The sequence below is a fragment of the Takifugu rubripes genome, chromosome 21 (genome assembly GCF_901000725.2).
Source record: "Takifugu rubripes chromosome 21, fTakRub1.2, whole genome shotgun sequence".
Taxonomy (NCBI): Eukaryota; Metazoa; Chordata; class Actinopteri; order Tetraodontiformes; family Tetraodontidae; genus Takifugu; species Takifugu rubripes.
The window spans coordinates 19,916,388-19,938,699 of record NC_042305.1 but is presented as its reverse complement, the minus strand read 5'-3'; the positions used below and the strand labels follow the sequence as shown (position 1 = coordinate 19,938,699).

Below are 22,312 nucleotides of genomic sequence, written 5' to 3'. Positions count from 1 at the left end.
TCAATAATAAGTTCTGGTCTTCCGGCTGATGCAGATCTTACAATCTGCTGGAAGGGACATAACACCCCCCGAAAAGCCCCCAGAGAGTTTCTTTCCAATCAAGTTTCCTTTTTATATAACAGTTTGAAATAAACTGACACAATTCAATTTTAAAGTCGGCTGAAAACTCATTACAGCGTGAGGAAACTTTCAGCCCGAGGGTTTCTGTCAGTTAAATAGTATCCTGAATAGTGTCTGGCCTACACAATAAAAGCATTATAACTGTATAAAAATTCAATATTTTTTAGATTCCTTTCAAAACTTCCCTATTATGAAATGCAGCTTTACTGGATCTGTTTTGTTGTTGGCTTTGTCACGGATTCTTCCACAATCCTCTTATTGGCAGTGGTGTAGCCCAGGGATGTCCAAACCAGTCACACAAGAGTGACTTCCTGTCATATCAGGTCTGTCAGTTTCTTTGGGAGAAACAGTGGATTTGTTCGAGTGTTTGAAAATCTCCAGGCCACAATCTTCGGAGGACTGAGTGAGACACTGCTGCACTAGTCAGACAAGCTACACAAACTGAGGGTGATGAGTATTCTGTTACCCTAAATATATGTTAGAATAAGTCCCCTGGTGCACTGGAATCAATATCAGCTGTATTGAAGACAGTAGAAAGCAGTTTTGTTAGGAAAGAAATGAGTTCAGTGCATTCTGCATCTGGAAATAATCATCAGCGAACATTTTATCCCGACTTCTATAGCAGCCAAAGTCTTAATAAGAGTAGCTGAACATAGAAAAACCTGGTCCTGGACCCTTACGTGACCCATGAGTGACCCAGGACTTTCACTAAAATCAAGTGTGTGTTATGGCTGTTAGGGGGTTAGGGATAGGGTTAGGTTAGAGTTACGTTAGGGTTAGGTTAGAGTTAAGTTAGGGTTAGGGATAGGTTAGGGATAGGTTAGGGATAGGTTAGGGTTAGGTTAGGGATAGGTTAGGGTTAGGTTAGGGATAGGTTAGGGTTAGGGATAGGTTAGGGTTAGGGATAGGTTAGGGTTAGGGATAGGGTTAGGTTAGAGTTAGGTTAGAGTTAGGTTAGGGATAGGGTTAGGTTAGAGTTAGGTTAGAGTTAGGGTTAGGTTAGGGATAGGTTAGGGTTAGGTTAGGGATAGGTTAGGGTTAGGTTAGGGATAGGTTAGGGTTAGGTTAGGGTTAGGTTAGGGATAGGTTAGGGTTAGGGATAGGTTAGGGTTAGGTTAGAGTTAGGTTAGGGATAGGGTTAGGTTAGAGTTAGGTTAGGGATAGGGTTAGGTTAGAGTTAGGTTAGAGTTAGGGTTAGGTTAGAGTTAGGTTAGGGATAGGTTAGAGTTAGGTTAGAGTTAGGTTAGGGATAGGGTTAGGTTAGAGTTAGGTTTGGGTTAGGGTCAATGCTCTTTGTTTTTTTGTTTTTTTTTAATAAAGTGCAGGCAAAGAAGCAGAAAGCAAAAGAAAACTCTCTTTTTTGTCTTCCTTGTCAGCCTCCGGAGGAGATCTACTCAGCCGGCGACTCCATTGTCATCAAGTTCCGCTCTGACGATACCATTAACAAGAAAGGATTTCATGTCCGTTTCACCAGCACTAAGTTCCAGGACACACTGCACTCACGCAAGTGACTAGTAGGGGCCGGAAGGGGCCGTGCGGGGCTGAGGCTAAAAAGGAGGGGGCCCCAGGGAAGGCGTCGGCCTGATGCTCGGAAACCTTCGGCTACCAAGATGAACCAGACCAAACAGAACAGCCGCAAGACCACCAACCGCACCTCCTAGGGGCTCTAGCTCCCCCCACAGACTGTGAGGAGTAAAGCCATTCTGCAGTACACCATGTTTTTACCTTTTTATGGTCAGGACTGGGGTGGGAGCAGGAATGTCTGTTTTAGGCAGAGGGGAGGGAAATTTATTGGCCAAGTCTCCTCCTGGTATCTTTGTTTCTGTCTTACTTTCCTTTTTTATTTCTTTCTTTATTTCTTAAAAAACAACAAAAAAACACAACAGCAACAAAAAGTAAGAAGCCCATGCCTCTTAATAAGAGGCCCAGTGGTAAACAGAGGATTCTCAGGACCTATAGGAAGGCAGGCATCAGCTGATATATTCCTGCTTTTGTCAGTCAGCTCACCACATCAGGGAGAGGAGAGGAAGATGAGGACACGTATGGGAAAGCTCTCCTGCACTGTTCAACATTTGTTCTCCTCTCTTGGCATTCTTGTACCGTCGGATCCAGGATTCCTGTCTGTAAGAGCTCTAGAAGGACTTAACTTGAGAATTTGATACTGTATGTCAGTCAATTGCATGTAATTGCAAGAGAAGAAGGAAAACTGCAGTGACAACAGCGGCATTTGTAATTGGCATTGTCCTGGCAACTAGTGGAAAGATTCTTGTCATTACAATTAACAAGGAAAATAAGGAAGCAGTTATCTTATTAAAGGACTAATAAATTAATTGTCTTCTGGTTGGTAATTGCTTGCCTAATGACTGGCTATTACTGTACCTCCATGTATAAAGTAATGTGTGATATTTCAAAGGGAACATGTGCTTTTTTCAGCTCGAACCAGTCAGCACTTTACAGTGAATTGTTCCACAACCATGAGCTCATGAGTTTTTTTGAAATGCGATGCCAGTTCACTTATTTTTTAATGCATTTTATCTCTTTTATTCTTAAGTGTTTTGGTTTATTTCAATTACTCCATTTAATTCCTTTGGCATACTTGAAAATAAAAAAGTGTGTCCTACAACATGGGGTAATAACTATATGAATTGTGTTTCAGTGTTGATTTTCAGACTAATTTCTCTGCAGAGAAAATGCCTTTTCATGGTACAATGAAGTATTTCTCAAGAACCAAATGAGCCTGGGTATTTATTGTTATAATAAGTAATGTAAAGGTGAAATGATACTGTCTAAATCAGTCCTATAATTGCCTTCGTATGTGGAGCCATCGGTCTCTTTTGAATACACGATGTTACTTCCTCCTTTTATTCCTCGTTCCACACTGAAAAACGTGTAACGCGTGTTTCATGTGTGAGCTGCTGGTGGTTTTGTGCCATTTCAGTGAAACCTCATCTGATCTGCTGCTGCAATGCAACCCGAGCCAAATGAGCAGGATTGAAATGGAGCCACGTCTGAAATGTCACGCTGGTCCATGTTTGAAACACATTTTAGAAGAACAATAAACGTCATGTCTGTAATTCATTATTTAGATATATTTCATTTCACTCGTTTCCCTTTTCACTTGCCTTTATTTTCTCTTACAAGTTTTCTGAGGGAACAAAGTGTCAATGTTAGGGTTAGGGTTAATATTTTGAGCAGTTGATATGAAGGTTGAGAACATAAAGAAACCAAACCACCAGCCCTAAAACACGTTCATGAAAAAGAGCTGCAGATGTAACAATACTGTAATCTTGGTGACAAAGGTGCAGCTGATGTCCTCAATTTTTAAGATTTACTGTACGCATTTGTACCCGAGGGTTGACGCATGCTGTAATACATTGATAAGGAAAATTCTCCAGCACACACATCTTAAAATGTTTCATTTATTTCAAATATGTCTGTGTGTTGTTGATCAATTAATGGTGACAAGATCTGATATTTACTGAAGTAGCATTAGAGTCACATTAATATTAAGACAGCATTCAGTTAACATTTTACTAATACATTCCCAGTCCACTGAGAAACACTTTATAAAATAATCATTTTACATTGTGGTTGCACAGCATGTTAGCAATGCAGGAGCCTACTTTCTTACCTTGGTGGGACATGTGGAGCATCATTGACAAACATGACAATTGCTGAAATTTATCCAACAGAGTTAGATCACAGTCAGAATCAAAGCATTTTGGGATGAATTGTGTAAGAAAATCCAGTGGCGGATGTGATGACAAATGTTACTCAGGATCTCGTGTAATCACAGCTTCACTGTTCTATAGTGCATAAAACACAGCTGAGCTCCAATTACAGAAAGGCCTTCTGCATCTGCATTAGTGGCTATTCCTAATTAACAAACACACAACAGAACCCTATCTCGTTGCATCTAAGCATCTTGTCTGATTTGGCAAATGGCCCCGACCGCAGACTGTAAACTTTACTGGAAAGTTTACAGTCTCATTCTGCGGTGGTGTAAAGTGTGGAGACGTGTAGCTTTGGTGTAAGAGTAGAGATGGATACAGAAAGAAATACTCCAAATTAATGCCCTATTTGATTATATTGTTTTGGGGGTGTAGTATACAACACATTCCAGTACAACTGTACATTTTTTTTGGTAAGTGACCTATTAGAAACAAAACCTCAAAAAAAAAATTATTGTAGAACGAGCAGTAGCCTAAATGATCTGCAAAATATTTAAAGTACTTAAATACACTGCTATTCAAATGTCACCCTAAACACTTGCAGCACAAAAACGAAGATTATTTTAAACTCAGCAGGATTTTGACTTTGCAGTACAGTATTTTCTTAATGTCTATTGTGTATTTTGTCTGCCTCTGACATCACAATGTGCCAGAACATCATATAAAAACACTCACTTAGAAGAGCTCTTTAAAATCCACTTTGTACATCATGACCTCAAACACACATGTGTGATGCTCCATCGGGCAGAACCGAGTCATTTGACCCGGTAACACAAATACACCGAGCCAGCTTGCACTTCCCCGATGGTCTACACAACAGGTCTCACAGCAGTCAGAGGCGCTTAATACATTTTACAGGCAGAACTGAGAATTTTGATAGCTTCCCAACAGTTACTCATTTGTTCTATATCTTTAGGATTATTGTAAAAATCACATCAAAATGTATTTTAAAAAAATAACCACAACCTAAATTTACTAAACTGAACTTCCAAATCAGCTCAGAAAATTAATCTCCCTCAATAACATTTTGATGTGGGTTATTATAATTGATAATTACAAATAAAGACAACTCTGACATTGTTGTTCTCTACAGTAAAAGATCATTTGCAAACTTCCCCCTGAGTTTGGAGAGAAGCTGAGCACTTGTCACATTTGGGCCTGACATCAGGTTGAGCTGGCCAGGCTAGGCTAATGGCCAGGCTAGGCTAATGGCCAGGCTAGGCTAATGGCCAGGCTAATACTCCCAGCTGTCCTCCCGCCCAGTACAGAGTCGCTCCTAAGGCTGCAGCCACCGCCACAGCCAGCGTTGCCTTCAGGACAGCATTTGTGGTTCTACTGAAATGGATGGGGGCCATGCAAGCTAACATGGCCACAGTCACAGTCAGTGTGAACAAAATGGACACAGTGGTGTTAATGGCTACAATCTGGCCAAATTTAGCAAAAGGCACAATGACGCAGAAGAGGAGGGGAACTGTAGAGATTGCTGTGGTGACAGCACTGGACACTATGGCAACGCCTACATGGTTGACAGCCTCCAGGGTACGCCTCCACTTCTCACTGGCAGGCTCCTACAAAAACAGCATGATTTAATATGAAGAGCTGCTAAAAATCCTTCAGACATGTTACATTAATGTGCTTAGTTAATTTCAATACCACTTACCAAGTTGTGATCAGGAGATGAAGGTACAGAACTGCCTGTTAGCAAATATCCCTCCACCAAATGTAGACAGTAATCAACTGAAGAGCCCACTAATATGGACAGAGAAATGGCCTCCACTGCCCCCATCTCCCAGCCCAGCCAGTACATGATGGCCACCACCAGACAAATCACCCCTGACAAACACCAACAAAACTTAAATGTGCCTGAGCGGATCTCAGACCTTTGCGAGGTGCTGCTCTAGAGGTTTTACCTATAATGGTGACGAGTACTGGCAGCAGCAGGAGAGGATGTGCAGTAAACACAGACACAGCTGCGACACAGATGCCCAGAGACAGCAGGAGACTCCACAGGGCACTCTCCACACCTACCAGCTCACACGCTCATATTTTACACATTGAGCTAACTCGGTTATTCACGCAAACATAGCGCTGAGGGACGCTCACCTATAATCTCCATGAAGATCTGCTTCCAGTGCTCGCAGGTTTGAAAACCTCTTCGCAGTGCAGAGGACTGTGGTAGGGACGCAAGTTGCTCCTGGATGAAGTTCTCCCAATGAAGGAAGTCAGAGTACGTTTGAAATGAGGATTTCCCCTTGTATGTGGTCTTACAGAGAGAACTGAGTTAAAAGCCACGTCAGCAGAGTAAAGCAAAGGCATTTGGTGAAAGCTAAAGCAGCTTACAGACTCAAAAGCCATTGACAACCAGCGGACCTTTCCTCCATGGATGCCTACTGCACCGTGGGAGAGCTGCCCTGGGAGCAGGTTTGGCTCAGGGAGGGAACGACACTCGGGATGGAGCAGAGGCAGCACGGATGAGAGTTTTTTACCTGGGGAGGGCAGAAGAAAGCTGTCGCACTCATCTGGACACAATCAATCCATTAAACTTGCTGATTCTCTTTTTCATTGAAGATGAGTTCTTTTTTATTCATTTTAGATTGCAACAATTCTTGTTCCTAGACGAGCCATTCCAACTCAAAAATAGGAATTCAACAAATAATTGGTAGCAAAACAGAATGGAAAAGATGACCATAAAAACACATATAACATAAAATGTTAAAACCTGATATAATTCATGTTTGAAATCAATGGCACCGTGTCAAAGCCAGACTTCAATGTCTGTCATGACTCAATTTGAATTAAACAAAGTTCGAAAATCACAGAAACATTGTGCTCTTAATGTTTTCCATTACCCATTATCGTACTTTGTGAGTATAATGCTTAAAGATCCGTCTTATTACCTGAAGGTAAACACTGAGCTCCTCCAGGCTTCACCAACTGCTTGTTTGTACCAATAGCTTTACACATCTGGCAAAGATGCTGCATTTCCTGAAATATATCAAAATCTGGATCCAGTATAATGCTGCCCTTTGAAGAGAAACAAACAATATGTCAGACACAGAAAGAGGTCATTTTCGTTTCACTTATTCCGCTATGCAGACACAGTTAGCGGCCCTCACCATATCTCCGATCACATGATTGTCCCTGTGCTCAGTTCGGTTCAGTCCCAAAATTCCAAACACAACAAAAACCATCGCCCCAGTGTTGACCAGCGGGCGCACCGCTGGACGGCTGCATCTGCCGCCACTGCAGGGGTTAAAGCCCAATGTCTTAGACACTTTAGCAGCAGAGGAAACATCTGGGAAAATACAAAGACATTTTTATGAACTGCTTCAAATCAAATCAAAATCAAATGATTTGATTTCACCCACGCAAGCTAGCAGGCTCTCAAGTAGCGCCTTTCAAAAAGGCAGTGCTGCACATCTACAGGCACGTAATTGAGAATTACACACACACACGCACGCACGCACGCACGCACACATGCACGCACACACACACACACACACACACACACACACACACACAGATTGCAGTGTTTCCTCTGCTGTCTATTTATATGCTGTAAAATATGCAATACATAACAAGTGCTAAGTACATATTTATAATTGTATATATATTGATAATAATACATAAAGAATATAGGCAAATGTAACAAAGTTACCTTACTTTAACAAGTCTGCCATATAATATTGCGTTTTTAAAAAAATATATAAATTAGGTGAGCAATGCAGAAAAATAAAACATTTGAAAAAGCTGAAAAGCATTTGAAAAAGTTCATGGAAGGAACAAAAACTTTTTTATGTAATTAGGAAAATATTTTTTCCCTTGATGGTCTAACAAAATATCCTAATGATTTCAGAAAATGTGACAATTGCACACTCACCACCAGATAGGGGGCTATAAAAGAGTCCCCGAGTGGACCCATCAGAACCAGAACTAACGCCACAGCCAGGAGGGCCGACACACACGCGGCTTGAATGAGGTCTGAGGTGTAGCTGTGCAAAGTAGAACCTCCTTAAAGGAGAAAACAGTTGAAATGGTGCAAATTTGACCAAAACCAGCACTAAAATCCATCTGAGGCAGATTCTGATCCATATTGTCTTACTTGCTGCGCTGCTGCGGAGTCGATGCTGCATAAAAGAAGAAATCTGGAATCCAACCGTGAAGGGGGTTGCAAGTGGTGAATGTGAGCATCCAGCTGGTGTACGGGTGGAAAGCAGTGGAAACACACACGGTCAGTTTGATGGTGTAGTTTCTGTAGGGTCGGGTATAAGCCTGGGCAGATCAGACAAAAGTCATGTTACGTGCTTTGGTCATGGGAATCACAACCTGGAGACATAACGCCTTAGCTAATTATGCTCTAGCTAACGACGTTTACCTGAAATGATGAAACAGCTTGATGATCAGAGATGCATCGCGTCCATGGGGACGGCGTGCTGCTGTTTAGAGAAAAGCGGTAAAGGCTTGTAGAGGCTCCCAGCTCCAACGTTGAGATGTAAACTGTGAGTAGAGACGCTGAAACACCCGGACACAGTGAATTATGTCAGAATGGGAAAAGGAATTGAAACAAAAAGGAAGAGATTGTTGTAAAGCTTTTTACCTGTTTGGTTCCAGTCTGAACCTGAGCTGCCTTGAGCACTGGAGGCTGCTACGACTGAGGGAAATCTAAAAGCTAACGAGGATGTGTGATTGTACAGAGCATGAGGTTTCTCCATGAAGACACCTGTGGAACAAAGCAGGCAATTCAGATATTTACTGAGGATCTGTGAGTCCTCTCCATCACTGCCTTTCTCTCACCTGAGCACATTGGACAGGAGATGCCCTGACCACTCAGATTGCTCCTGAGAGCCAACAGAGTCTGCAGGTTGGTGTCCCGACGGAATAGAAGGGGTGTGTGTGTGGCTGGCCGTAGGAGACAGCAGCACCACACAGATACTAGCAGAACCAGGAGGAACACACCTAGGCCATAGGAGCACAAACAAAGGCAAAGCGGAGGGTCTGATGGCGGAGTGGAAGGGACGCGTGAGGAGGAAAGCTCGGTTCCAGGTCCAACACTGTTGGGTGCATCCGCTTCCCAAAGCAACTTCTATCCCTTCATTGACATCCCAGCAAGAGTTTTACAAGTTTGATGCAGAAAGAACTCTCGTGTGCAACATTTACAAACCAGAAAAGTCTTCAGCCAGCTGGAACACTGTCAAAAATGTAGATGCCTAATACTTACTTACATTTAATTAATTACAGGAAAACATTTGGCATTCACAATAAAATATTTTAAAACCCGTAAAAGACTGAAAGAAGGCAGCCAGTTGGACATGTCAAAAATAATGTATGTTGATATAAAAAGAACATGACGGATACTTTGAAGAGCAATTTCTTAATTGGAATCATTTTAATCATTTGTCTCTGTGCTATTTTGTGCCTTAACTTTGGGTTTAAATTTGCAGATAATTACATTCTATCTTTATTATCTTTTTAATCATTTGACCTGTTTTTACGCCACTTTTCTGTAAAGATTCTCACCAAGAACAGTTTTCTGTTGTGCCACAACTGGCTCTGCCACGAAACGCTTCAGGCCCCACTGAAGGTTGGTGCTCACCACACCCTCCTGGCTCTGCCCCGGGGGGGGGAGAGGTGTCTCCCCGCTCAGAGGAAGAATGGCTGCATCACCGTCTGTGTTGCAGTATTCTGACAAAGACAAAGAGGGGCTTGCTGGTGCCCAGACTCATTGCTGTTGGCGATTCTCTACCCATCAGTACTCAGATGATAATCTAACCTGGCTCCATCCCCACCGACAGAAGGGCCACATCATCCTCATCCTCATCTGACAAAGGCCCCTGGTTTGGTGAGAGGTTGGAAAAAAGCTTCCAGCTATAGAGGGAGGAGGTTTAAGGAGAGAAACAATAGTCTATTTTGTGCAAACGCACGCACACGCACACAGACACGCACACACAGACACACACAAATGTAAGAAAATAATACCTCACCAACTCAGCCAAGCATGTTTCTGAGGCTCCACAAATTCCACCCAGACACACAGGGTGGCTGGCATCAGCAGGGACACCCAGAGCCAGCAGCAGCTGACAATGAGGGCCATGAATAGACCAAAGTCATGCACAGCTGGGATCTAAATGTCAGTATAACGAGGCAATGTGTAAAGACCTTGAAACATTCAATATGTGCCTGCGCTGCTGAAGGGGCACTTTTATTAATCTACTATTGAGGAGTCACCTACACAAGCAGAAGCCGCTGAGCTATTTTTCTCTGATTACCTGAGAGAAGGTGTTAGCTGCATAGGCAGCAGCGGTGGTAAAAGAGGTGAGGAACGTGGCTCGACCTGCTGTCTGAATTGTGTAGATCATTCGGTGCTGCAGCTGCCGTAGATGTGATGCCTGTCTAAAGGTGCTGATGAACACAAATACGTCATCCACCCCTGAGCAGTGTTGAGAGAGCAAGAAATCATCCTCACTATGCATTATTGTGAATGTTTTAACACACTTTGAGATTTGGAGACATTGGTTTTATTTCCAGGACGTAGATGATTGAATTGCTAAACAGTGCCTGAATTCTATGGATATTAGCTTTACTTTCTCCTGGATGATATCAACATCCTGCCTGCCCAGAAAAGATTGCATCTCTTCAAATTTAGGTGGTTTGGAGTGCTACATTTTTTACAGGCTGTAGTCTCCACTGGTTGCCTCACTATTTGCTAAGCCAGGAAAAAAGCTATAGTATGTCTACGTATGTATTATGTTAAATACATTGTTTATGTGCACCCAGTGGTGCCTTGTTCTGGAAAGTCCCAAATTGTCTGCACAACAGAACACATTTCACTGCCACAGAGCTGTTCTCACTGAGAGATGAGAATTACAAATGAGAGCACATTCAAGTGTGAGCCCTCGGTGACTTAATTGCCACGGTCTATAATTAAAGCAGACTGTGATAAGGATTGTGTTGAAATGCAGCTACAGTACAAATAAATGTGTATGATGCAAGTCAGTATTTTTGTGAAGGCGAAATTGAAGGTTGCTGCTTGCATTCGGACAATGACACAAATCTCCCTGACTTGATTCATACATTTGTTTTCAAAAAATTCCTTTTTTGGGGGATAATAAAATATTTTTGGGATTTATGCTAAATCTGATAAATAGAAATTGCAAAGGACATGAGAGCTGTTTTGGGGTCTATTCCTTTCTAATGCACCTACTGACAATTAAACTTGCAAAATCTGGCCACAAAATAGTCATATTGGATTTTTTTAATGACTTATTGAAAAATGTCTTTGTGGTGCCTAAAAGTTTTTCATTGTCCAGTTTGCTGGAGCAAACGATCCTGCACCGTCTGGAGCATCACGTCCCTCGTTATGGCACAATATGGTCGTACATGATCAGCGATTGTAACACTGAAATAATTGTGCAGAACGGGGTCTAAGCAAACAGACTGACAATAAGAGACCTAATGAGTGAGGCAGCACTTCAGTGGATCTTTGCAGAAACAAGACAGACATCTTGAGGAATGAACGGCCTTTGTGTTTGTCTTAGGATGTAAAAAGCAAACAACTATTCTCAGAATGTCAAAGTCAATACAATGAAAGAAATAGTGGATGTTTTTGCTCTTACCGATGCCAATAATAACAAATGCGGCAACTCCATTGAGGATACCCAGATACTGCACCCCAAAGACAACATGGTACAAGAAAAGTGCCATTAAACAGCTCAGTCCAATACTGACGAGTCCAAAAATGGTGAGAAATGCTGTGGAAGAAAAGACTAATGAAACCTAGGTTGAAGGGTACAGGAGAAAGGGAAAAACCTGAGATGCACAGCACTGTAATAACAATCAGGCCAGACTTTACCAGAAAAAGAGGTTAAGACATAGACAAGTGCAGTTATGCAGGCTCCACTGATGCCAGCCAGCTTCATATCGTTGTGGAAGGTCTGTCTCACTTCATCATCAAACAGCTCTGTACCACCATAAAGGACCTTCACCTGGCTGACACAAAGAAAGAAAATAAAAATCAGCATCTCATTTCAGCTCTCGTTGGTGTAATTAGCTTCATTTCTTCCTCACCTCGTGGACTGCTTAGCAAGGATACCTGCGTACTGAACCACAAAATCTTTGAAATGAGAGCTCTGTTCAAAAGCTCTATCCTGCGGGGAATAGTAGGATGGGAGTGGTGCTCCAAAATGGATTTCACTACGTAAAAGCGAGGATGAGAGATTCTCAGGGGAGAGATTCTCATCCACATACCAGTAGAACTGTGGGTGAGTGATGGCCAAACTCAGAGAACCTGGGAACACAAACAACAGGTTAGTATCGTCTCACTCTCCTGAACTTCAATGTTTTACATTGTGATCTGACCCTGGATATCAGCCAGATCTGGTCCCATGCCATCATAATAGATCTTCCCTCCTCTCTCACTGGGATAGAGGTAAGACAGAAGTGAGCTTGGGGGTGAGCAGTAGGAGGGTCCCAGAGGCAGATCCCTCAGCATCTCCAGGGGCTTCCAACAGAACTGGTGGAACTGTGGCTGTTGCATCAGCAAGGTCTCCACATAGTGGATTGTCTGCAGACGTTCTGGGGTGAAGATGTTGCTTTCGCCCTCCCCCTGAGCTACAAACACTAATTCAATCTTCCACATTGCTTGACTCTGCAAGTAGTAATTGGGAGCAAACCTGTTCCTTCTGATGAGAGGTGAGGACTGATTTCTATCACAGAATTTCTTCTCTCCTTTAAGATCTGATTTCTTTTGCTTCTCTATTTTTCCCTGACCAAAATGAAACTCTGGTCTCTTATCTTCTCTCCTCTGATCGTTTTGTGCATGTATAGAGGAGAACATCACCTCCTCCTTATCTGTCTTATTAAATGCTTCCTGTCTGTTCAGCTCCCTTATTAAAAGCTCTTGCAGTGTCTCTGACTTGCTAGTATCTAAGTCCCTCCTCTGTCGGTCCCAGGCCCCCAGCTGAGACTTCATAGCGATGGTCAGGGCATTGAAGCGTTCAGCAGAGAAGTGGCTGTTAACCTCAAAGGCGCTGTAAGAGAGGTCTATGTCCAGAGGAGGGCAGTAGAGCAGCATGTAGGCAAACAGAGAGCAGGGTAGCAATGTAATTACCCCTAAAAACACTCCACTGGCACAGGGCTGAGTGTAAATCCATGCTACCACTCTCCATATCCCACACAGGTTTGCATCCTGGGAGCTCTGCTCAGATGCATTTACATCTCCGTCATCTTCCTCATCATTTCCCTCTTCTCCACAGTGGGTATGGAACACCGGTGTCTCCTCCACATCCATGCTGTACCTGCTGGCCAGAGAATATTACATTCTTCCTTGGCAAATTAAACATTTCACAAATTATAATTAGCAAATTAAATAGTATAATTTCTATGAGGATTGAAGGCTGGGGGGCATACGTCATAGCATTTGAGTCCTGCATTCTGAAGCTACCTGAGGTTTTTCAATTGTTTGAACCCTTGCTTGAAGACATTTTACTGGGAAGGACATTAATTGATGAATTGGAATGTCAAAATCTACATACTAACCTTGCCATGTGTTTTTCACATTAAAAACAATTTAATGTTTAAGGTTTTTAAGTTGAACCATCATGCACATGTATTGGTCAAAAGGAAACAAAAGGCAATAATTTTTTTTCGACCATCCCTTTTGGGATCATGGGGATGATGCTGGAGCATATCCCAGATGCATACGGCGAAGGCAGGATACACCCTTGAATGAGTCGCCAGTGTTGGGCACTGCAGATTCCAATCAAGACCCCCCACCCGAAGGTAAACACACGCGACTGATTGGAATAAAAACTTTACTGAAATTATTTCAGGATGAAACCAAGAGGAGCTGGACACAGACAAAAATGGTCGAACTGGAGTAGGCGATCTGAGGGAGAAACTGACAATCAGTTTGGACCTTGAAACATGTGTACTCAGTCTTTCTGGAGCCAGGCTGTACCATGGAGGTAGAAGAACAAATTGGCAATGATTGAAAGGTGGACCAGGCTTTTAAAGCAAGAACAGGTGTGGATGATTAACTGGAGACGAGTTCCAGGTGTGTAGATCACACGATGGTCCTGCTCAAGGTTTCTTCCTGTTAAAGGGGAGTTTTTCCTTGCCACTTTTGCTTGTCTGGGGTCAGGCCCTGGGATTCTGCAAAGCGCCTTGAAACAATTTCGATTGTAAAAGACGCTATATAAGTAAAGATTGATATGAACCTGGAAGCAGCCTTGCATAGCCTGGAAATAAACAGACAAAGGAAACAGACAAGAAACAGGTGGGGAGGGAGAGAGGGAAAACACCCAGGATGACTCCTAACAGTACCCCCCCTTTCAATGGGAGCTGCTAGGTGACCCACCCGGTCTGTCAGGGTTTTCATGATGGAACTGGGTGATAAGCTCTGCATCCAAAATAAACGGCACCCAGGAACGCTCTTCCGGACCGTACCCCTCCTAGTCGACTATGTATTGAAGACTGTGAGGGTGAAGTTTTCATCACCCGCGCTGTTCGTTCACTAGACTCAGAGTAACCACGCAAACAACAGGAGTTCCTTGCAAGGGAGAGCTGAGCAGCAGTTCAAGCTTCCTCTGTCAACTCTGTTCGTCTGCTGCTCGCTCACCTCTTTTATTGGTGCAAACAGAATGGGTGTCTAAACAGGATCTCGTAACTCATTGTCTTCTGACATCTTCTCCCATCTTAACAAACTTCTCTAATCTTGACCAACAGCAGAAGATCAGAGCCATGGTGGAGTGGATCTCAACAGGATACATCTGGGTGCTGGGCTTGGTTGTAAGCAGCTTCAGCACTTTTACGAAACACTCTCATGTTCTTCTTTTCTTGTCAACATTCCTCAAACACTCAAAATCTACATACAATAGCATTGAAAGATAATACTAATAACAACAATAACAATAATTCTTCTCACAAGACCCAACCTCTGCATCAGACATCCAGACGCCGCACTGTGTAAGCAGGCTAATCATTGATGAGCCAGGGGGGAGGCGGGGGTTCGGAAGGAGGGGACAGAGAGCTGGTGGACACGGGCTTCAACTGGGACACATGGAAGGTCGGGTAAATTTTAATAGATCCCGACAGGGTCAAACGGATGGTTGAGGGGTTTATAATGTCTTTGATGGGGAAGGGACCAGTGAAGCGGTGAGAGATCTTATGGGATTTAGTCGCCAACGGGATATTCCGGGTAGACAGCCAGACCAACTGACCAGGTTGATAGGAGGGGGCTGGTTGGCGGTGGCGGCTGGCCGAAAACCAGCTGGTGTTCTGGGTGTGCTCTGAGGCCCATCTTGTTGCCCTCCATGTTTCACGGGCCCTCTGGAAAAAACTGCTGTATGGAGGGAATTGCTGACTCCTGTTCCTGGAGGGGGAGAAGGGGAGGTTGGTAGCCCAGAGAGGCTTCAAAGGGGGATAATCCCATCGCATAGCACATGAGGGCATTGTGGGCGTACTCCACCCAAGGGAGATGCTGGCTCCAGGACGATGGGTTGGAGGTGGCCACACAGCGATGGGCTGACTCCTGGTCTTGGTTGGCCCTTTCAGCTTTATCATTGGACTGGGGGTGATAGCCAGAAGACAAGCTGACAGATGCTCCTAGGGCCTTGGCAAAAGGTCTCCAAACCTGCGAAGTAAATTGCGGGCCCCTGTCAGAAACTATGTCGGTGGGAATTCCGTGGAGCCGGAAAACCTGGTCTACCAGTATGCTGGACGTCAGAATGGTGGGAAGTTTTGGCAGGGCAATGAAATGAACTGCCTTAGAGAAACGATTCACAATCGTCAGAATGACTGTTCCCATTGGGCGGAGGAAAACCTGTGACAAAGTCCAAGGCCAGGAGCCAGGGTCTCCCGGTAACAGATAGGGGCTGTGGGAATCCTGCCGGCGCCTGGTACTGTGCCTTGCCTCAAGCACTGACTTCACAGGCAGCCATGAATTCCCGCACGTCCTTCTCCAGGGTTGGCCACCAAAATAAATGTCAAAGAAAGGTGATGGTCCGGTTGGCGTCAGGCAAACTGGGAGGAGTGTCCCCACTACAGCACCTGGGAATGGACAGGGTCTGGGACAAACAGGCGATCTCTGGGGCCCGTTTCTGGGTCTGGATGCTGCTGCTGAGCCTTGTTCACTGCCTTGTCCACCTCCCAGTTGAGCACCCTACCACTTGCTCCTCTAGCAGGATGCAACTGGGGTTGACGGCCCATGGTCCGATGAAAACTGGCACGAGAGGGCATCAGGCTTGCAGTTCCTGGACCCAGGATGGTAATTGATGGTGAACTGGAATGTATTGAAAAGCAGCGCCCACCTGGCCTGCCGTGAATTCAACCTCTTTGCAGTCTAAATGCAAGGGAGATTCTTGTGGTCAGTCCAAACCACAAAGGGTTGTTCAGTCCCCTCCAGCAGGTGTCACCACTCCAACGCCAACTTGACTGCCAGTAGCTCACGGTTCCCAACATCATAATTCGACTCAGCGGCAGTGAACCTACCGGAATAAAAGGCACACACATGTAGTCAATTATTGGGTCCGGAGCACTGGGAAAGCACAGCCCCAACATCAGAGGTGTCCACCTTGACAACAAACTGTTTGGTGGGGTCAGGTTGGATTAGAACTGGTGCCATGGAGAATAGCTTCTTCAGTTTTTAAAATGCTTTGTCTGCTTCAGATGACCCATGGAAGCTCACATTGACAGAAGTGAGTTTCATGAGGGGTTAGGCAATATTACTGTTATCCTGGACAAATCTTTGGTAGAAGTTGGCGAACCCTAGGAAATGTGGCAAATCCTTCCGAATTTGCCGGGATCGGCCACTCCACCATGGCTCTGATCTTCTCCGGATTTGCCTTCATGCTACCACTCTGAATGATAAGGCCCAGTAAGGGAACAGAATCAGCATGGAACTTGCACTTTTTGGCTTTAAACAACCTATTTTCCAAAAGTCCTGTCAGGGCCTGCCGCACATGACCCACCTATGTACACGAACACATACCGGTTGAGGAAATTTCAGAGGACGTTATTTACCAGGGCCTGAAACACAGCTGGGGCGTTGGTAAGTCTGAAGGGCATGACCATGTACTCAAAAGGCCAAGCAGAGTATTAAATGTCGTCTTCCATTCATCGCCCTTGCAAATCCAGACCAAGTGGTAGGTGTTTCGGCGATCCAGCTTGGTGAAGACCTGGGCACCCTGGAGAGGCTCAAATGCAGAAGAGATCAGTGGCAGTGGGTATTTATTCTTTATTGTGATGCTATTCAAGCCTCTATAGTAGATACATGGCCGGAGGGACTTGTCCTTCGATGAAGAAAAACCCCACTCCAAGAGGTGAGGAGGACAGTTCAAATCCCTGCCGCTAGGGACTCCATGATGTACCATTCCTTTGCATCCCTCTTCGGGTGTGACAAGTTGAATAGCCGACTGGAGGGGAAGCCTCGGTCAATAACTTGATGGCACAGTCATAAGGCCGATGGAAGGGGGGGCAAGGAGAGTGCCTTCTTATTGCTAAACACCTCACTGAGGTCATGGTATTGCCTGGGCACCCTTGAGAGATCGGGAGGTACAGGTGGGGCGCATGGAACGGCTGAACTCCTTCCGGGAATCAATGCAGATCTTAGAGGGAATGACGGTGTGAACTCCAATTTACCACCTTTCCCTGTACCCAGTCAATCTGGGCATTATGGCGGCATAACCAGGGGTAACCCTAGACCATCGGGTCTTGGAAGCTGGAATTACAAGGAAGGATATTGGCTCCGAATGGTTGCCTGAAATGATGAGCATGACGGGGATCATCCTAAGGGTGACCCGAGCGATGATTTTGCCATCCAAGGCTGTGGCGGTCAATGGTGACTACAAAGGCTCCAGCGAACAGCCTGCTTGAACAGCCACTTCTTTATCCTGAAGACTGTCCTGGGCTCATAAATCAACCAAGGCCTGGAGAGGGAGAACCTGACCTTCAACACAAAGAAACTGGCAACAGGAGTTGGTCCAAGGGCAGGGATTTCTCCACAATAGACTCCTGGCCTGCCAGTACCCCCACTGCTACTGACGGGCCCGCCCTTTTGGCCGAACTGGACAACCCGAGATGAAATGACCATGTTGGGCAAAGTATAAGCACTCACCCGCTCAGAACCTGTGGTGACGCTCCTCTGATGTTAACTTGGCATGCCCTAGCTGCATTGGCTTCTCTGCAGTGATCAGGGTGCTTGAGGGCACAGCATGACCAACCTGGACTGGACTGGAAGGGCCCAGGTAGGAAGGGGAAGAAACTGGGGGTGCGGACAGAAAGGAGGGATGAACCGGAGTGCAGGATACTTGCCCCTGGCCTCTCGCTCTCAGGTGGTTGTCCAGAGAAATGGCCAGGAAGATGAAGGAGTGCAGATCCTGAGATTCATGCCAGAGTATGCGTTCATCCTGCAGTCGCTCACTAAGCCCCTGCAGAAAAGCTCCCCGAAGCACTGGTTCATTCCACCCAGAATACGCCGCCAAGATTCAAAACTCCAAGAAGTCCGCTACGGAGCGGTTTCCCTGGTGAAGGGACAATAGGCGGGTAGTTGCGTCTCCAGGTTGGTCAGGATGGTCAAAAACTGCCTTCAGGCTTCCCTCCAACTCAGCATAAGTCATGGTTTCCAGACAGTTGTGGGAACTGACTGCCTCTGCCCATGCCAGCTCCTTACCTTGTAGCAGGCCGCCTAGATAAAACACCTTGGAAAAGTCATTGGAGAATAAACGTACTTTCTGCTGGAACACTAACCAGTATTGGAGTAGAAACTCCTGACATTTGTCCAGGTCCCCATGGAAAGATTCCGGGTCACAGATGTGAGTGCTGGAAGTCCGCTGGGACGTGCTGATGGTGCTGGCATAAGGAATGGTAGGGGGCAGTATGGGGCATGACTGTTGCATCAAATCAGCCACTGCCTTGGCCACATGGGTGCGGTTCTCGACCAGGGCCTGTAAAAGTTGTTTGTGTTGTCCCAGTAAGGCTCCATGGCGGGACAAAGCATGGTGAATATCTGCGGGGTCCATTTGCTGGCCAATTCTTTGTTAGGCACAGATATGAATCAAGACCACCAAAGGCAGACACCCAACTGGTTGTAGTTGGAATAAAAACTTTACAGAAATTATTTCAGGAGGAAACCAAGAGGAGCTGGACGCAGACAAAAATGGTCGAACTGGAGCAGGCGATCTGAGGGAGAAACTGACAATCAGTTTGGACCTTGAAACATGTGTACTCAGTCTTTCTGGAGCCAGGCTGTACCATGGAGGTAGAAGAACAAATTGGCAATGATTGAAAGGTGGACCAGGCTTTTATAGCAGGAACAGGTGTGGATGATTAACTGGAGATGAGTGCCAGGTGTGTAGATCGCTCAATGGGCGTGATCCTGGAAGCAGCCCTGCCCAGCCTGGAAATAAACAGATAAGGGAAACAGACAAGAAACAGATGGGGAGGGGGAGAGGGAAAACACTCAGGATGTCTCCTAAAAGGCCAGTTCATTGCAGGACCCAAGCATTTGGGGGTTCGGTACCTTTCTAAGGGTACCTTGACAGTATGTACTCTGAAGGTGCCCTGGCACCTCCCCCAGATCCCCCTCAACCCTTTGCTTCTAAGGCCAGTCCCCTACAGACAGGAAGTAAAGGCCCCTATTCATTTTACATCAAAATTTTCCTCTGAATAGATGCTTTTGAAACTTTCAAAGTTTGGATTAGTAAATTAACAAGAAAAACCGAGAAAGATCATTTCTTTTCAAAGAGTTAAATGCTTGGTTAAATCCACTTAAGTCAACTCAAAAGTTGATCATGAAAACAGGAGGATGTAAGGTCAATGACTTAATTCTGTAAATTCTATTTTCTGTGAGCCATCTTTATCTGGTGTGCTGGGAGACTTTACACAAACCAGCAGCCAAAGAGGCTGCACCTTCTGCAGCAAATTCAATCATATTGTGCTTAATTACCGTATTTTCACGACTATAAGGCGCACCTAAAAGCCTAGAATTTTCTAAAAAATCGACGGTGCGCCTTTTAACCCGGTGCGCCTTTTGTATGGATTACGGTAATATTGGTTAATCGCGGCTACCGTAGTCAGTAGGCGTGGCCGAAGTAACAGCAGTAAGAGTGATAAATAGGAATTCTAGTTCAGTCCCAAACCATTTCTGTCTGTAAAGACCCCAAAATGGCTCATTGCAAGAGACACACTTACGACGCAGAGTTCAAACTGAAGGCTATCAGTCACGCAGTTGAACACGGAAATAGAGCAGCGGCAAGAGAATTTAACGTGAACGAATCAATGGTGCGGAAGTGGAGGAAGCAACAAGACGACCTGCGCCAGGTATAGACTCAACGGAGCTTCCGAGGAAACAAAGCAAGAAGTGGATTAACAAAGGAACTGCAGCCGCTAGATATTGGTGTCAACAGGGCATTCGAAGCTAGACTGCGAACTGCGTGGGAGCGTGAACACACGTTCACCAAGACGGGGAGACGGCGCCGAGCGTCATACGTCACTATCTGCCAGTGAATCGTAAATGCCTGGGCATCGACCGTGGTCCGAGCTTTCGGGAAGGCAGGGATCGTCACTGAAATGCCAGACAACACCAGCGACACCGACCCTGATGACGACTTTGACGAGACGGAGCCGGCCATGTTGGACGCCGTATTCGCACAACTGTTCAATTCGGACACCGAAGAAGAAGAATTCGAGGGATTCCTGGATGAGGAATGAACTGATAAAGTGATCTTTACGTGTTTCTTTTGTGTGTTTACAACTGAACAAGGCTGGTCATACTGTGAATATGGACATTACCGTTTGAACAACGTTGTTATATTGCTATTGCTATCGCTTTGCACTACTTCGAGAGTTACCGTATATTGTGTTTGCACTAACGTTTGATTTACCGCAACGGTACTATGTGATAAAAATGTTGCACTAAATCGAAGATTTATTAAACTCCACTATCCACTTGTGATAAAAATGTTGCACTGCCTGTTATAACTCGCTGTTATTAAACAAACTGTGTTACGCGAAAACACTACGTCACTCGGGAAAAATAATAAAACAGCTGTTTATTCATTTGGGAGTGAACGGAGTTGTGAGAACGCCGGTTTGTATTCTATTAATAAAGTTTGACTGACTTATCTGGCTGTTTTATTGACATTCCCTTTAGCGCAGCTCGATCTAGTGAATGCGTCATGAATCCCCAGGCACTACGCAGTTTCTATGCTATGCGCCTTATAACGCGGTGCCCTGTGTATGAAAATAGTTCTAAAATAGGCCGTTAATTGAAGGTGCGCCCTATAATACGGTGCACCTTATGGTTGTGAAAATACAGTACTGACAAAAGAGTCAAGGGGATATAAAAGGACTCAAGATTAGATTTCCAGTTTGCTGAAAACAGATTTATTTTTGGCCATTTAAATACAAGCGTCCATTGTTATATTTTTATTACTGTTGTTGTACCTATCAAATCAAAATGAGCACTTTTGTGTTGTCTTTTTTCTCTTTGAATCTGGTGTTTGTGCGGCTATACAAGAGACAAAAAGCTAAGTATTTACACTAAATGAAATGGCGCACTGATGATAGGTATTTAAATCAGATTTCTGCAATTATACTTGCAGATAAGGAGGCAGAGCTTGGTGCTGCTGTATAGCCTGGCAGAGACAGTGCACAGGTATAAATACTATAATATATGTAACCTTTTCGCTGTCCTTGGAGATTCTGATGATTTTTGAATGGGGCACTGTATGGTAATTATAAAAAAGTAGAAATGATGTCCAATAATTACAAGCACATACTTGCAGAGTACTGGACACTGCCTGGAAATAACATATGACTAAGGTCTTTACAAACTTGCAGGATTAAGTCACAATGATGCGCATTCCTTTTAAAAGCTTTGCAGGTTAGGGTTAATATTTTCCCTTCATATGCCCTGCGCCTACTAGAATAAGACCTTCACAGGTGTCTCCATGCATATCATTACTGAATTGCAATTTGTGGCCTATGGTGGAATTTCACAACTGTACACAGGCTTAAAAGAAACATGTTCTGTACCTACAGTGCTTGTTCTAAGACGTTCTATAAAATAAAGCTGACAATGAAATTCTACATGTTGAGTAACTGTTTATTGTCCTCTGAACTGGCCACGTTGTACCTGCATTCACAGCCGCTGTATACGTGTTCTATCATTTCATATTTTGGCTCTCTTCAGTGTCATCATCAGAAAATATGGACAGGATTAAGGTCAGTTCACAAAATGGCAGTCAGCATGGATTGTGCCTTGAAGATAAGGTGAAACATTGTTAGTAATCCAATCACCATTAATCCCCTCTCCCACCATCGCTGTCACTCATGCCCATAAAAAGGAATCATAAGATTTGTTTTGCAATCCAATATGGATGTCAGTTTTCCTAAAACACGCATTCTGATTGCAAAATAAACTCAGCAATAAGAGCACCTTTTAAAAGAAGCGTGGATTTCAACAC

The 22,312-nt window shown here is 44.5% G+C and overlaps 2 protein-coding genes across 18 annotated transcripts in view; one reads left to right on the top strand and one right to left on the bottom strand.

Annotated features, from left to right (window-relative positions):
- The window catches only part of bmp1a (bone morphogenetic protein 1a), a 32,330-nt gene extending 29,132 nt beyond the window's left edge, over positions 1-3,198 (top strand). The window contains exon 20 of the mRNA XM_011617129.2: positions 1,497-3,198. Coding sequence (XP_011615431.2) covers positions 1,497-1,631 — 135 coding nt within the window. The 3' untranslated portion in view covers positions 1,632-3,198. The remainder of the gene's footprint in view (positions 1-1,496) is intronic.
- Positions 3,199-3,674: 476 nt separating this feature from the next.
- disp3 (dispatched RND transporter family member 3) overlaps positions 3,675-22,312 on the bottom strand; it is a 19,504-nt gene continuing 866 nt past the window's right edge. For 2 of the 17 annotated variants that reach the window (XM_029829124.1, XM_029829125.1), the window contains exons 3-25: positions 21,982-22,106; positions 19,098-19,242; positions 16,869-19,025; positions 12,207-13,147; positions 11,916-12,135; positions 11,701-11,837; positions 11,465-11,599; positions 10,118-10,278; positions 9,833-9,972; positions 9,622-9,716; positions 9,369-9,533; positions 8,646-8,807; positions 8,449-8,571; positions 8,227-8,363; positions 7,954-8,123; positions 7,732-7,862; positions 6,968-7,146; positions 6,749-6,875; positions 6,192-6,337; positions 5,955-6,114; positions 5,762-5,875; positions 5,512-5,684; positions 3,675-5,419 (exon numbers count right to left, since the gene is read on the bottom strand). In XM_029829124.1, coding sequence (XP_029684984.1) covers positions 5,069-5,419; positions 5,512-5,684; positions 5,762-5,875; positions 5,955-6,114; positions 6,192-6,337; positions 6,749-6,875; positions 6,968-7,146; positions 7,732-7,862; positions 7,954-8,123; positions 8,227-8,363; positions 8,449-8,571; positions 8,646-8,807; positions 9,369-9,533; positions 9,622-9,716; positions 9,833-9,972; positions 10,118-10,278; positions 11,465-11,599; positions 11,701-11,837; positions 11,916-12,135; positions 12,207-13,147; positions 16,869-17,218 — 4,317 coding nt within the window. In that variant the 5' untranslated portion in view covers positions 17,219-19,025; positions 19,098-19,242; positions 21,982-22,106 and the 3' untranslated portion in view covers positions 3,675-5,068. Of the gene's footprint in view, positions 5,420-5,511; positions 5,685-5,761; positions 5,876-5,954; positions 6,115-6,191; positions 6,338-6,748; positions 6,876-6,967; positions 7,147-7,731; positions 7,863-7,953; positions 8,124-8,226; positions 8,364-8,448; positions 8,572-8,645; positions 8,808-9,368; positions 9,534-9,621; positions 9,717-9,827; positions 9,973-10,117; positions 10,279-11,464; positions 11,600-11,700; positions 11,838-11,915; positions 12,136-12,206; positions 13,148-16,868; positions 19,026-19,097; positions 19,243-21,981; positions 22,107-22,284 lie in introns of those variants that run through there. The other 15 variants (XM_029829122.1, XM_029829123.1, XM_029829131.1 and 12 more) reach the window with 12 other exon arrangements.